Genomic DNA, 13,333 nt, shown 5'->3' with positions numbered 1-13,333 from the left:
AGCCTTGTTGCTATGGACTGAATGGTGGTCCCCAAATTCAGACTGTTATTGTTGTTCAGTCGCTCAGTTGTGTCCGACTCTGCGACCCCATGGACTACAGCACACCAGGCTTCTCTGCCCTTCTCCTCCCAGAGCTTGCTTAAACTCATGTCCATTGAGTTGGTGATGCCTTCCAACCATCTCGTCCTCTGTTGCCCCTTCTCCTCTTGCCCTCAATCTTTCCTAGTATCAGGATCTTTTCCAGTAAGTTGGCTCTTCACATCAGGTGGCCAAAGTATTAGAGCTTCAGCATCAGTCCCTCCAATGAATGTTCAGGATTGATTTCCTTTAGGATTGACTGGTTTGATTTCCCTGCCGTCCAAGGGACTCTCAACAGTCTTCTCCAGCACCACAGTTCGACATTCAGACATGGATGCCCTAATTCCCAATGTGACATGTCTGGAGCCGTTGGCAGTAATTAGGGCTAGATTGGGCAAATGGGGTGGGGCCCTAGTCTGATGGGGTAACGCCCTTCTAAGAAGAGATACCAGAGATTGTTCTGTCTTCAGACGCATAGAGAAGTAAGGTGAGCACACTGCAAGGTGGTGGCCTCCTACAAGCCCAGGAAAGAGGCTTCAGAATGAAACCTACCTTGCTGGCACCTTGATCTTGGACTTTGAACCTCCAGGACTGTAAAAAACCAAATTTCTGCTGTTTAAGCTGCCCACTCTGTGGTATTTCATTATGGCAGCCCAAGCAGATGAATATACCTGTGTTTCTTTTTAATTTCATTTTCCATGGCTCTTGTTTCAGTTACATTGGTCTTCCAGGTCCTTCAGAACCAACCCCAGGACATTCTGATTACACTTCTCTCTGCACACTCACCCCTTGCCCCCTCCTCTGTCACCTCAGCCTCACATTTCGAGGACTGGCTGATTTCATCCAAATTCTCAGCTTAAATGCCCTTCCAGAAGTGGCGAGAGGTTTGCTATTTGCCCATCTTATTTCAAACTTTTCTTCCTTTGAATTGTTAAGCCTATTTATGATACATCGCATAACTTTTCTCTGTCATATGTACTTTCTCTAATTCAGTTTTACTGATTAAGGCCCTTGGGTGGCAAAGTTTAATGGAAGCTAGCTACTTTATTATATATCTTTGTCAAATGTGTACTTGTTTGAGGCAACCTGAATTAAAGAAAGTCACGAGAAGCATAAGACATGCCCTTTCTAGTAGTTTTCTTTTGATAGCCAGAGCCTTTATAGAGTTGATGCTGCATTTTAATTCAGAAGTCAACGTAACAGTTAAATACATGTAATAAGTTGAAAGTGTTAGTGAAACAGGAGCTAGGCTTTGTACTTCCAAACATGTTTCCAAAAGCCTGTTTTATTTTAAAACACACACAGGGTTGGACACAAATGTCTTTTTAACCATTGTGGAGCAAATTTCACTGACTGCTTAAACTGATGGCTCTCTCTCTGTACTGAGTCCACTGTTCTCGAAGCCTTATAAAAGATGGAAGATGGGTCGCTTCTTTTACTTTCCTCTTTGTTGTAATACGAGTCCATGAATGACAGAAATTACACGACCAATTTTTCCGTAACCATTTGGCAATCATTAAAGCTTCGCAGTTGCTGGTTTTCCTACCAGTGTTTTACAACCTAAGGTAAAAACAGAGAGATGGCTCATGAAATCGTACAACACTTGGGCACTGGCAAAAGGAAAACACACGACACCTGTGCAGAGTTTTACAGACTGAAAAACAATCAGTGGAGACAGCAGCACCGTTCATAGAAGCAGCAGTGTCTCAAAGAGGCGATGGGCATGGCCACTGTGCCCCCAGCCACGTTTCCTGAACTTCAAGGCGAGCATGTTCCAGTATGTTCACTCTCACACCGTTGACTTCTGAGATTAAGAAATCAACTCCATCATCCTCAGAATGAGGGCTTTGGTGTCTATTTTAGCTTTATGCCTCTCTCACCAAATTCCGAAGAATAGCAGGGAGATAAAAAAAAAATCTTAAATGAACAATGCAAAGAAAGCAGAAAACAAACGAATGGGAAAGACTAGAGATCTCCTCAAGAAAATTAGACACCAAGGGAACGTATCATGCAAAAGACAGACACAACAGAGGACAGAAGTGGTGTGAACCTAACAGAAGCAGAAGATAATAAGAGGTGGCAAGAACACACAGAACTGTACAAAAAAGGTCTTCAGTTCAATTCATTTCAGTTGCTCAGTCGTGTCCGACTCTTTTCGACCCCATGAATTGCAGCACGCCAGGCCTCCCTGTCTATCACCAACTCCCGGAGTTCACCCACACCCATGTCCATTGAGTCGGGGATGCTATCCAGCCATCTCATCCTCTGTCGTCCTCTTCTCCTCCTGCCCCTAATCCCTCCCAGCATCAGTCTTTTCCAATGAGTCAACTTTTCGCACGAGGTGGCCAAAGTACTGGAGTTTCAGCTTTAGCATCATTCCTTCCAAAGAACACCCAGGACTGATCTCGGTTAGGATGGACTGGTTGGACCTCCTTACAGTCCAAGAGATTCTCAAGAGTCTTCTCCAACACCACAGTTCAAAAGCATCAATTCATCCCACCCTCTCCCTCTCCCACAGAGTCCACTGAAACATGTATAATATCATATATGAAACGAGTCGCCAGTCCAGGTTCGATGCACGATACTGGATGCTTGGGGGCTGGTGCACTAGGACAACACAGAGGGATGGTACGGGGAGGGAGGAGGGAGAAGGGTTCAGGATGGGGAACACGTGTATACCTGTGGTGGATTCATGCTGATATATGGCAAAACCAATACAATATTGTAAAGTTAAAAAATAAAATAAAATAAATTAAAAAAAAAAAAAAAAGCATCGATTCTTCGGCGCTCAGCTTTCTTCACAGTCCAACTCTCACATCCACACATGACCACTGGAAAAACCATAGCCTTGACTAGATGGACCTTTGTTGGCAAAGTAATGTCTCTGCTTTTGAATATGCTATCTAGGTTGGTCATAACTTTTCTTCGTAGGAGTAAGCGTCTTTTAATTTCATGGCTGCAATCACCATCTGCAGTGATTTTGGAGCCCAGAAAAATAAAGTCAGACACTATTTCCACTGTTTCCCGATCTATTTCCTGTGAAGTGATGGGACCAGATGCCATGATCTTCGTTTTCTGAATGTTGAGCTTTAAGCCAACTTTTTCACTCTCCTCTTTCACTTTGATCAAGAGGCTTTTTAGTTCCTCTTCACTTTCTGCCATAAGGGTGGTGTCATCTGCGGTTATTGATATTTCTCCCAGCAATCTTGATTCCAGCTTGTGCTTCATCCAGCCCAGCGTTTCTCTTGATGTACTCTGCATTTAAGTTAAATAAGCAGGGTGACAATATACAGCCTTGACATACTCCTTTTCCTATTTGGAACCAGTCTGTTGTTCCATGTCCAGTTCTAACTGTTGCTTCCTGACCTGCATATAGGTTTCTCAAGAGGCAGGTCAGGTGGTCTGGTATTCCCATCTCTTTCAGAATTTTCCACAGTTTATTGTGATCCACACAGTCAAAGGCTTTGGCATAGTCAATAAAGCAGAAATAGATGTTTTCTCTTGCTTTTTCGATGATCGAGTGGATGCTGGCAATTTGATCTCTGATTCCTCTGCCTTTTCTAAAACCAGCTTGAATATCTGGAAGTTCACAATTCACATATTGCTGAAGTCTGGCTTGGAGAACTTTACTAGCATGTGAGATGAGTGCAACTGTGTGGTAGTTTGAGCATTCTTTGGCATTGCCTTTCTTTGGGATTGGAATGAAAAAAGGTCTTAATGACCCAGATAACCACAGTGGTGTGGTCACTCACCTAGAGTCAGACATCCTACCGTGTGAAGTCAAGCGGGCCTTAGGAAGCATCACTATGAACAAAGCTAGTGGAGGTGACAGAATTCCAGCTGAGCTATTTCAAATCCTAAAAGATGATGCTGTTAAAGTGCTGCACTCAATATGCCAGCAAATTTGGGAATCTCTTCAGTGGCCACAGGACTGGAAAAGGTCAGTTTTCATTCCAATCCCAAAGGAAGGCAATGCCAAAGAATGTTCAAACTACCATACAATTGCGTTCATTTTGCATGTTGGCAAGGTAATGCTCAAAATCCTTCAAGCCAGGCTTCAACAGTATGTGAACTGAGAACTTCCAGATGTACACACTGGATTTAGAAAAGGCAGAGGAACCAGAGATCAAATTGCCAACATCCACTGTCTCATAGAAAAAGCAAGAGAATTCCATGAACCATCAACTTCTGCTTCACTGACTATGCTAAAGCCTTTGACTTTGTGGATCATAACCAACTGTGGAAAATTCTTAAAGAGATGGGAATACTGGACCAACTTACCTGCCTCCTGAGAAACCTGTATGCAGGTCAAGAAGAAACAGAACCAGATATGAAATAAACAGACAGGCTCAAAACCGGAAAAGGAGTACGTCAAGGCTGTATATTGTCACCCTGTTTGTTTAACTTATATACAGTGTAGGTCATGTGAAATGCTGGGCTAGATGAAGCACTGCTGGAATCAAGATTGCCAGGAGAAATATCAACAACCTCAAATATGCAGACGATACCACTCTAATGGCAGAAAGCAAAGAGGAACTAAAGAGCCTCTTGATGAAGGTGAAAGAGGAGAGTGAAAAAGCTGGCTTAAAACTCAACATTCAGAAAGCTAAGATTATGGCACCTGGTCCCATCACTTCACAGCAAATAGATGGGGAAACAATGGAAACAGTGACACACTTAATTTTAGTGGCCTCTGTGGACGGTGACTGCAGCTATGAAATTTTAAAAAAGACACTTGCTTCTTGGAAGAAAACCTATGAAAAATCTAGACAGCATATTAAAAAGCAGAGATGTCACTTTGCTAACAAAGATCCATGTAGTCAAAGCTATAGTTTTTCCAGTAGCCATGGATGTGAGAGTTGGACCATAAAGAAGGCTGAGTGCCGCAGAACTGATGCTTTTGAATTGTGGTATTGGAAAAGACTGTTGAGAGTCCCTTGGACAGTAAGTAGATCAAACCAGTGAATCCTAAGGAAATCAACCCTAAATATTCACTGAAAGGACTGATGCTGAAGCTAAAGCTCCAATACTCTGGCCACCTGATGTGTAGAGTTGACTCATTGGAAAAGACCCTGATGCTGAGAAAGACTGAAGGCAGAAAGAGAAGGGGACGACAGAGGATGAGATGGTTGGATGGCATCACCAACTTAACGGACATGAGTTTGAGCAAACTCTGGGAGATGGTGAAAGACAGGGAAGCCTGGTATGCTGCAGTCCATGGGTCGCAGAGCCAGACATGACTTAGGAACTGAACACCACCACCACAAAATTCAAAATCGAATTTCAAGGTTACGTATTCTGAAATTTCAGACATATTATAAATAGAAGACTATTTTAGTCCTAAGCTGGCACTCCAGTGGTTAGGACTCCGTGCTTTCATTGCTAAGGGCCTGGCTTCAGGCCCCATTCAAGAAACTAAGGTCCTTGGCAATGAAATGGGAGCTAATGAATCCAAACTAGAAGGAGAGGAATCTTCTTGACGTCACCAGGACTAGATCATGCATCCTGATTAGTTATGTTAGGAGCTGATCATTTTTATGCTGCATAAGACTGCCTATTTTATGCCTGGTGTGTCTTCTGTTAGTTTTCTTCTTAGTTCCTTAAGAAAACTCTAGATGATAGAAATAGTTCTTTGCCTAAAGGGAAGGACAAAATTCTGTTGTTTGATAAATTTTAACCCCTTTGGAAAAACTTCCTTCTAATTAACATCAACTCATTTTTATGTAGACATTGGAATAAAGCTTATCCATGAATATAAAAAAACAAAAATAGTTCTCTGCGTGTATTAAAGCTTGACTGGTGTTCATTTTGATAAATTATTTAGTACCGTACTTTCTTGTTTTACTATATGTTGCTAAGTGCAATGTGAAAACACATCACATTTTATTAAATGGTACTTACCAAGCATTTCCTCTAACTTTGTTGTGGCAGGTTCATTCACATTAAATATATAATCATTATTTCTAGGAGAAAAAATAATAAGCTTTCTTACTGCATAAATTAGGACGAAAAGACAACATTCATTTTTTATATAGTGAGAATGTTTAAATAGTCTTCCTCAAGGGTAGTTTTAAATAGCTGAAAGTTGTGTGTATATTAATATATATGTAAGGATACACACACACACGACATGCCCCCCCACTCGGATTTTCTTATAATTAACCAATATGTGTGCACTTGTACTCAATCGCTCAGTCGTGTCCAATTCTTTGCTCCCCATGGACTGTGCCCACCAGGCTCCTCTGTCCAGGGAATATTTCAGGCAATAAAGGAGTGGGTTGCCATTTCCTACTCCAGAATTAACCTATAAATTTCAATAATTAGGTCAAAGCCAAAATGCTGGCCTAGCGCAAATTTTGTCTTTGCTTCAGTGTAATTTTTATTCATAGCCACATAAAATCTGCATGGTAACGCAGAGTGCCTTCACTACTCAGAATGTGCAAAAGTGAAGCATGATGTGATGTTTCCCAGATCACATGCGTTTCCACAGTTCTCTCTATGGACTTGGTGCTCAACTGTTCTGAGCTGTCGCTGCCCCGAGCCCACCCTGGGCATCATGCTCCGTTACTTACACCTTCTTCTTCTCCACCACACCGAGCCTCACAAAAGCTGCTAAGGCATTTTTCTGTACGTCAGAGGATAATACATCGTAACACTGTGAGGCCCCTAAAACAGAGGGATGAGGGAGTGAGTGACCTCCTGTTTGTTCTCAGCTGACAGAAAGCACCACCTTCAGGGTTGTGACTCACCTTGATCGAGAAGCTGACTTGTGAATTTTCTAACTCTTATGAAGTACTGTTTCTCAGTGAAGTAGTCTTCTTCTTCGTTCAAGAGGTATTTGCAAATTATCTGATTTTTAAGAGGGGGGATAAGAGGAACAGAAAGTGAAAAAGGGCAGCCAACTACAATAGAACAGTAAAAATTTTACACTGACCCTCTTAATTGTATTCTGCCCCTCTATGGCAGAATAAAGACCCCTCCCTTTGCAAAAAAAAGTTCTACCATTCCCCTGGGGAAGATACTTGCTCTTCAGATAGAAATAAGTACAGGGTAGGACAGTCTCAGTTATATTTGTTATGGGAGGATGAAGGAGAACTTGCAAAGATTTACACACCTGATAAGATTCCACAAAAGGTTTAAAAAGTCCTATTAAAAACTCTAACACAGTATTTCCTTTTTCTGTAACTAGGATGTCCCTCGTCATCACTTGTATGGCCTCACTTTTACAAAGCAAGTAACAGCCTTCTTCAAAGTCCTGGAAGGGGAGGGGAAAAGACAGAATTCATCCACAAATTTATAATTTAGGTCAATGATCCACTGCTGGGCTCAGTGTATGCAGCCATGCACCCTTGAAACAAGAAAAACACTAGCTAATTCTGCAACCCTTCCCAGACCCACGGTTGTGGTTGTTAGGAGCCAGAGCAGCACTGTTTCGACGCTCAGAATATTGATCCTCAAATGCAGTAAACACTGAAAACCCGATAAGCCTCAGAAATCATTACCTGGGCAACAGATCTTCTTTCACTTTGTATACAGCCATATTCTCCTCACATTTAAACAAAAGTGCATGCGGAAAGTCCGAAAAACACTGAGAATCATGTTATGCTCAAAATGGCTGCCCTCATTTCCTACTGAACAAAACCTGTGTCCCTCAGCGTAACGGACAGACCCCAGACCCACTTGCCAGTGCTGCTTCCACGCCAGCAAGCCAGCGGTCCAGCTCTGGGGGCTCGATCCTTCACCAGCTGTGCACACCACCAGGCAGGACCACTGTTCTCCAGTCTCTAAGCAAAAGACCCTAATCATTCCAGTTAGTTGTGCTGGAAAACATGTCCTGATTGGTAAATTTCCTAACAGAGTAGCTGGCTATTAGTTATTTTTACAGTGGCCGCACTAACAGCTCAACGATTTGGCTCCTCTCACCAAACAATCCCCAGAGCATTGATTAAACGTGAGGAAGTAAAACCGAGTTTGTTGAACTGTAAGTGTCCAAGTTTCTCTTTTGCACGTCTCTTTCTCTGCTGCATGTAGCCTTGAAGGAAGGGAAGACACACCTGTGAATCCAAGCCTAATATTTTCAGAACTCACACCACAAACACACAGCTTTTCTGCAGTTAAGGATTTACCTTTAGTGCATTTCCTGGAAGAAAGATGAACTCATCTGAAAAAACACTGCATAGGAAGCGAAAGCAACTGTAGACATCCTCTGGAAATAAATTCATTACACAAAATTACAACTCAGCTTTTTAAACAGGCAGGGAGTACCAAGCAGTTCATGATACTCCAAAATGTAGTATTTTATTTTTTTTAATTTATTTATTTTTAATTGAAGAATGATTGCTTTACAATAGCTTTGGTTTCTGCCATGAATCAGCCATAGGTATACACACGTCCTGTCCCTCTTGAAGCTAAAAATGTAGTATTTTAAAGACATATTATTCATGTACCAGGGGCAAAGAAGCTATGCTGTGTGCTTAATTGCTCAGTTGTGTCTGACTCTTTGCGACCCCAAGGACTGTAGCCTGCCAAGCTCCTCTGCCCATGGGGATTCTACAGGCAAGAATACTAGAGTGGGTTGCCATGCTCTCCCTCTAGGGGATCTTCCCACCCAGGGATTGAACCCAAGTCTCCCACATTGCAGGTGGATTCTTTATCATCTGAGTCACCAGGGAAGCCCATGAATATTGGAGTGGGTAGCCTATCCCTTTTCCAGGGGACTTTCCCGACCCAGGAATAGAACTGGGGTCTCCTGCATTGCAGGCGGATTCTTTACCAGCTGAGCTACCAGGGAAGGAAGCTATAAACAATCTAAATTTTACCCACAAGTAAACTACAGTCTAGTATGATTTCAATGGTTGAAGCTGAATTACAATCAGGCTTCTAATCAGTCAGTGTGGAAATCAGCAAGTGGCCTTAAAGCCAGGGCACTTCACTTCACCTGTGCGTGGTTTCCCAGCAGAGACGGAAAGGAATGGCTTCCTCCCTTCCCTTCCACATTAACATCTGCCGATGTCTCTACCCCATCTTTGGCACTAGAACACACTGGCACACAACACTAGAAACTACTGTCTTACCCCTCAGATGTGTGGGTCTTCCTGGCCCATCAGCTACAGACATTCATCTTTCTGACATGACTTTTCTCATCATAAAAATATACCTCCATACGGACACAAACGGTCGCCTCCCATTTCAGGGTGTTCACGCTGAAATACTCCAGAAGACTACGTATGTGCCCCTCAGCTGTGGATGAATCCCAATGTGAGAAGCCTCAGGGAGAACTGGGATCAAGGTTTGAGTTTCCTTTGTCCTGAGCTAAGCTGTCTGACCCCTCTGGGCCCCAGTTTCCTCATTCACAAAATGACATTTCCTTCCAAGGCTAAAGGTCTGCAGCTGAGCCCAGTGTACCTCCACTCTGGCTTTTCCTTAAAATGATCTACAGAGCTTTGGATGACAAACACAAAAACAACCAACTGAATCAGAAGCCTTTGGGGAAGGAACTCAACCTCCAAAAATTCTACAGTGCAGCCTTGTGTAGAAAATCCCTGGCCCTGACTACAGGTTTCTGTGAAAAAAACGGTTTCACTTGTTATTATACTCCTCGGTGCGACCAGCATGCTCCTGTATATGAGCACTCACACACCGCTGGGACTGTTCACCCCGTCTGCTTCTGTCGGCTGAGGGAAGTGACATCAGAGAAAGCGCATCAGACCAGGCAATGGAGTTGCCCATACCCTTGAGTAGTCAGAAATTTCTAGGCCTAGTGTTCCTTATTTATAAAAGGAGATGCTTAGATTAGATGATTTTTTTAGGTCCTTTGCAATTCCTGAGTTTTAGGCAGCTAGTCATGTATTTAGGAGGAAAAACCTGACTAATTCTGAGTACAGGCCCTTCCCTTGCTGGTGTGTGGGCTGCACATACGTGGCACAGCATTTAAAACTTCAAACGTTGCTCCCTACATGGGACTGAATGGCCAGGTCTCTTCCAGAATTCAAGACCATAGTACCAAAAGTTACCTTTCCTGAACCCAGGCGTCATCTGCAATGCCACAGCGACTAAGGAAGGACGGACAAAAGTGTTGAGCAGCTGGTTCCTGTATGCCAAGCACATGAGGTGGGTGATATGCTGGAAAATGAGTCCATCCACCAGTTCCGAGTCTCCGCACTCCATTTTCAGAATCACCCGGTCTTTGACAAGGCTGACGATGTTGGAATGCAGAAGAATGCTGGACTGGATAACTGCTTCAGCAGGTTCATTATCTACACAGGCAAGGACAATTCACTCAGGGAAATGGCAAAGAAATGGGCTGGGTCACTGCTGGGGTCTTACCCCCAGTATGAATTAACGCTAGTGAACTGACACATTTACTGTTATGTACAGGTACTGGTTTTAGACCCCACCAAATGAGGTAATGATACTACATGGGAAGGATATTTTAAAAGCAGTATATCATAAATCAACTCTTTTTAAGGACACAGAACATACTTTTTCATCTACCCCAAATCTGTTAGCCATTGTGAAATGCACATCAACTCCCATTTTGAAAGCCAACACTTTCTCAGGAATCACATTTTTGTAATACCAAGTTACATGACAAGAAAATCACATATGTGAATCTAAGAATACTAAGACAAGAAGACATGCTAGGGACTTCCCTGGGGAGGGGAGGGGGGTCCAGTGATTAAGAACATGCCTTCTAATGGGTGGTTCTACCCTTCTAACGTGGGTTCAACCTTGGTCAGGGAACTAAAATTCCACATGCTACACGTCAGTTAAGCCTGCAGCCTCAACTAAGACGCAATGCAGCCAAAAATAAATAAATTAATTTTTTTTTTAAAAGAAGATATGCGACACACCTAAATTCCAAGATGGCAAAAATATCACTTTACAACTTTGGAGGTAAACCAAAGGGCAACCCGAACAGGCGCCCTCCAAGCTTCACGTCTCCCTGAGTACAAAGGGACACCAAGGAGACTTTTCTGGTTTTCCTGTATCAAAGGTAACTGAAGAAGTAGGTTCATAACAATTTCTGGTACGTCAGCACCCGACACTCCACCGGCCAAGAGATAGCTGAGGAGTTAGAATTATACGCATGATAAATGAGATGGGAGTATTTAACAATATTCTTGATAAGGGAACTCATTTTATTCTTACCCTGAGACAAAGAGCTGGCTGCTGCTGCTGCCAAGTTGCTTCAGTCGTGTCCGACTCTGTGCCACCCCATAGATGGCAGCCCACCAGGCTCCCCCATCCCTGGGATTCTCCAGGCAAGAACACTGGAGTGGGTTGCCATTTCCTTCTCCAATGCATGAGAGTGAAAAGTGAAAGTGAAGTCGCTCAGTCGTGCCCGACTTTTAGCGACCCCATGGACTGCAGCCCACCAGGCTCCTCCATCCATGGGAGTTTCCAGGCAAGAGTACTGGAGTGGGGTGCCATTGCCTTCTCCAAAGAGCTGGCTGACAGGTGTGTAAAGGAGGCACACTGCTCAAGCGGGACAACAGGTTCTGAATACTTCATGGAAGGGACAAGTGGGAGGTGAAGTTTTTCCTTCCAGACTCAATCACATTCACTCTGGACTAATCTGCCTTGTCTCAGGTTGCTCATGGTAATGATACAGTGCGTGACACTATATATACAATACAATATGATTTATTTTACATATATAATATAATAATATGCATATCATAGCCTAGACATGAGAATGCTTAAGAATATGAAATAATCTGGGTAAAAAGGCAAAAAAGGAACCAAATATACACACCACGTTCTAAATTAGAAACTGTGTTTGATCATTTCTGGTACCTGACTTCTGGAACTTAGCAACCGACTCTCCCTGTGTGTTGATGACAACCGCAGCGGTTGCGGTGGCTGCACAGGTGCTTTTAGCTACGGAGCAGCCACATATTGATCCTCTCTTGAGAAAGCAGAACACCTCAGAAAGAGGTGCCTCCATTTTCATATGTTTCTGGGTATTCCTCTTTCACGACTTTACACCTTATATTACAATCAGCATGTCCTTTGCCTCCTATCAGACCATTACAATACTGGGAAGAGATGTATGATTCATCCTTACTTCCCTACTGGTGATCAACACTCGGCTGACCAGCACTCCTGTGAGTAATGCCTCCAGGCCTCTGTCAGCCATGCCGCCCTCTGCGGCTGCCTGGCTCTGCTGCCTGAGTGCTCATCTCTGAATGGCAGCCTTCCTGCTTGTCTCCCTGACTCCAGTCCCTCCCCACCGTGGTCCATCTTTAAACTGAAATCTGGCTACTTCCTAAGGCCAATCCGCCATACTTCCCTGCCTAAATCCATGGCTGCATTCTCTGACCTCCAACTCTAGTCCAGACTCCAAGACAGCAGGCCTCTGGGATGCAGCCTTTGTCCACACGTCCATCTCCATCACTCCTTCCCCAAAGCCAGTGCTCTAGCGTCACCTGTCACCAGCGGGTCAAGAGGCGCCCAGTGCTGTCGCCCCCTCACCGCACTCCTACTCCCTGCATTAGCCATGCTCCTCCCCAGCTGTCTTCCTGAAGGGCTCCTAGTGCCCTTCAAGGCTGGTTCACAAGTCCCACCTTGCTGAGTGTGCGCCCTTTCCCACACACTATTCTCAGTAACCTCAACAGTCTGTCCATAGCTCTGTCTTTATTTCAACGAACGACTAGTTTACACATCACCACCCACCATGCCTTCTATCCAGAACAGGGTTTACATCTTGTTCATCTTTGTACCCCTGGTACTCCCCAGATTTAACGAGTGAACAGTCAGTAAGTATCTGACTATATATAATTGTATGGTCTTAAAAAGACTGCATTCTGGGACTTCCCTAGAGGTCCAGTGGTTAAAACTCTACGTTTCCAATGTAGGGGCACAGGTTTGATCCTTGGTTGGGGAACTAAGATCCTGTATGTTATGGGTTGTGCCCCCCTCAGAAGACTGCAGTTTCAATTGCAGTCTCTACAATTTTAAATCAAAGAGATTGAAAGTAACTTAAGCTAACTACTGTTATATATATATTCCAAACTCTGAGCATAGTACTCACAACTCCAATGAGGTTTTCAAAGCTGTTATTATCAGAGAATTGTATACAGTTCTTCAAGACTAGCCCTTTAATCCTTACAATCCAGTAAGGCAAAGGGTTGCAAATACGTGGTAGAAAGAGGTCGGTGTAGCGGGAAGAATATGTGGAGTACGAAGAGTCATTATTTATTCCCCACTCCACTGGATACAAAGGAGGGTGTTCTAGTCCTCTATCTACTTG

At 43.6% G+C, this 13,333-nt stretch overlaps 1 protein-coding gene across 2 annotated transcripts in view; it reads right to left on the bottom strand.

Moving 5' to 3' along the window:
- Positions 1–1,345: 1,345 nt before the first annotated feature.
- GNPAT (glyceronephosphate O-acyltransferase) overlaps positions 1,346–13,333 on the bottom strand; it is a 40,523-nt gene continuing 28,535 nt past the window's right edge. For both annotated transcript variants that reach the window (XM_055588116.1, XM_055588105.1), the window contains exons 10-16: positions 10,092–10,334; positions 8,205–8,284; positions 7,193–7,333; positions 6,828–6,927; positions 6,651–6,744; positions 5,980–6,041; positions 1,346–1,638 (exon numbers count right to left, since the gene is read on the bottom strand). In XM_055588116.1, coding sequence (XP_055444091.1) covers positions 1,595–1,638; positions 5,980–6,041; positions 6,651–6,744; positions 6,828–6,927; positions 7,193–7,333; positions 8,205–8,284; positions 10,092–10,334 — 764 coding nt within the window. In that variant the 3' untranslated portion in view covers positions 1,346–1,594. The remainder of the gene's footprint in view (positions 1,639–5,979; positions 6,042–6,650; positions 6,745–6,827; positions 6,928–7,192; positions 7,334–8,204; positions 8,285–10,091; positions 10,335–13,333) is intronic.

The sequence above is a fragment of the Bubalus kerabau genome, chromosome 1, assembly GCF_029407905.1.
Source record: "Bubalus kerabau isolate K-KA32 ecotype Philippines breed swamp buffalo chromosome 1, PCC_UOA_SB_1v2, whole genome shotgun sequence".
NCBI classification, from domain to species: Eukaryota; Metazoa; Chordata; class Mammalia; order Artiodactyla; family Bovidae; genus Bubalus; species Bubalus kerabau.
The sequence above is the reverse complement of the archived record's forward strand: the minus strand, read 5'-3'. Positions and strand labels throughout refer to the sequence as shown.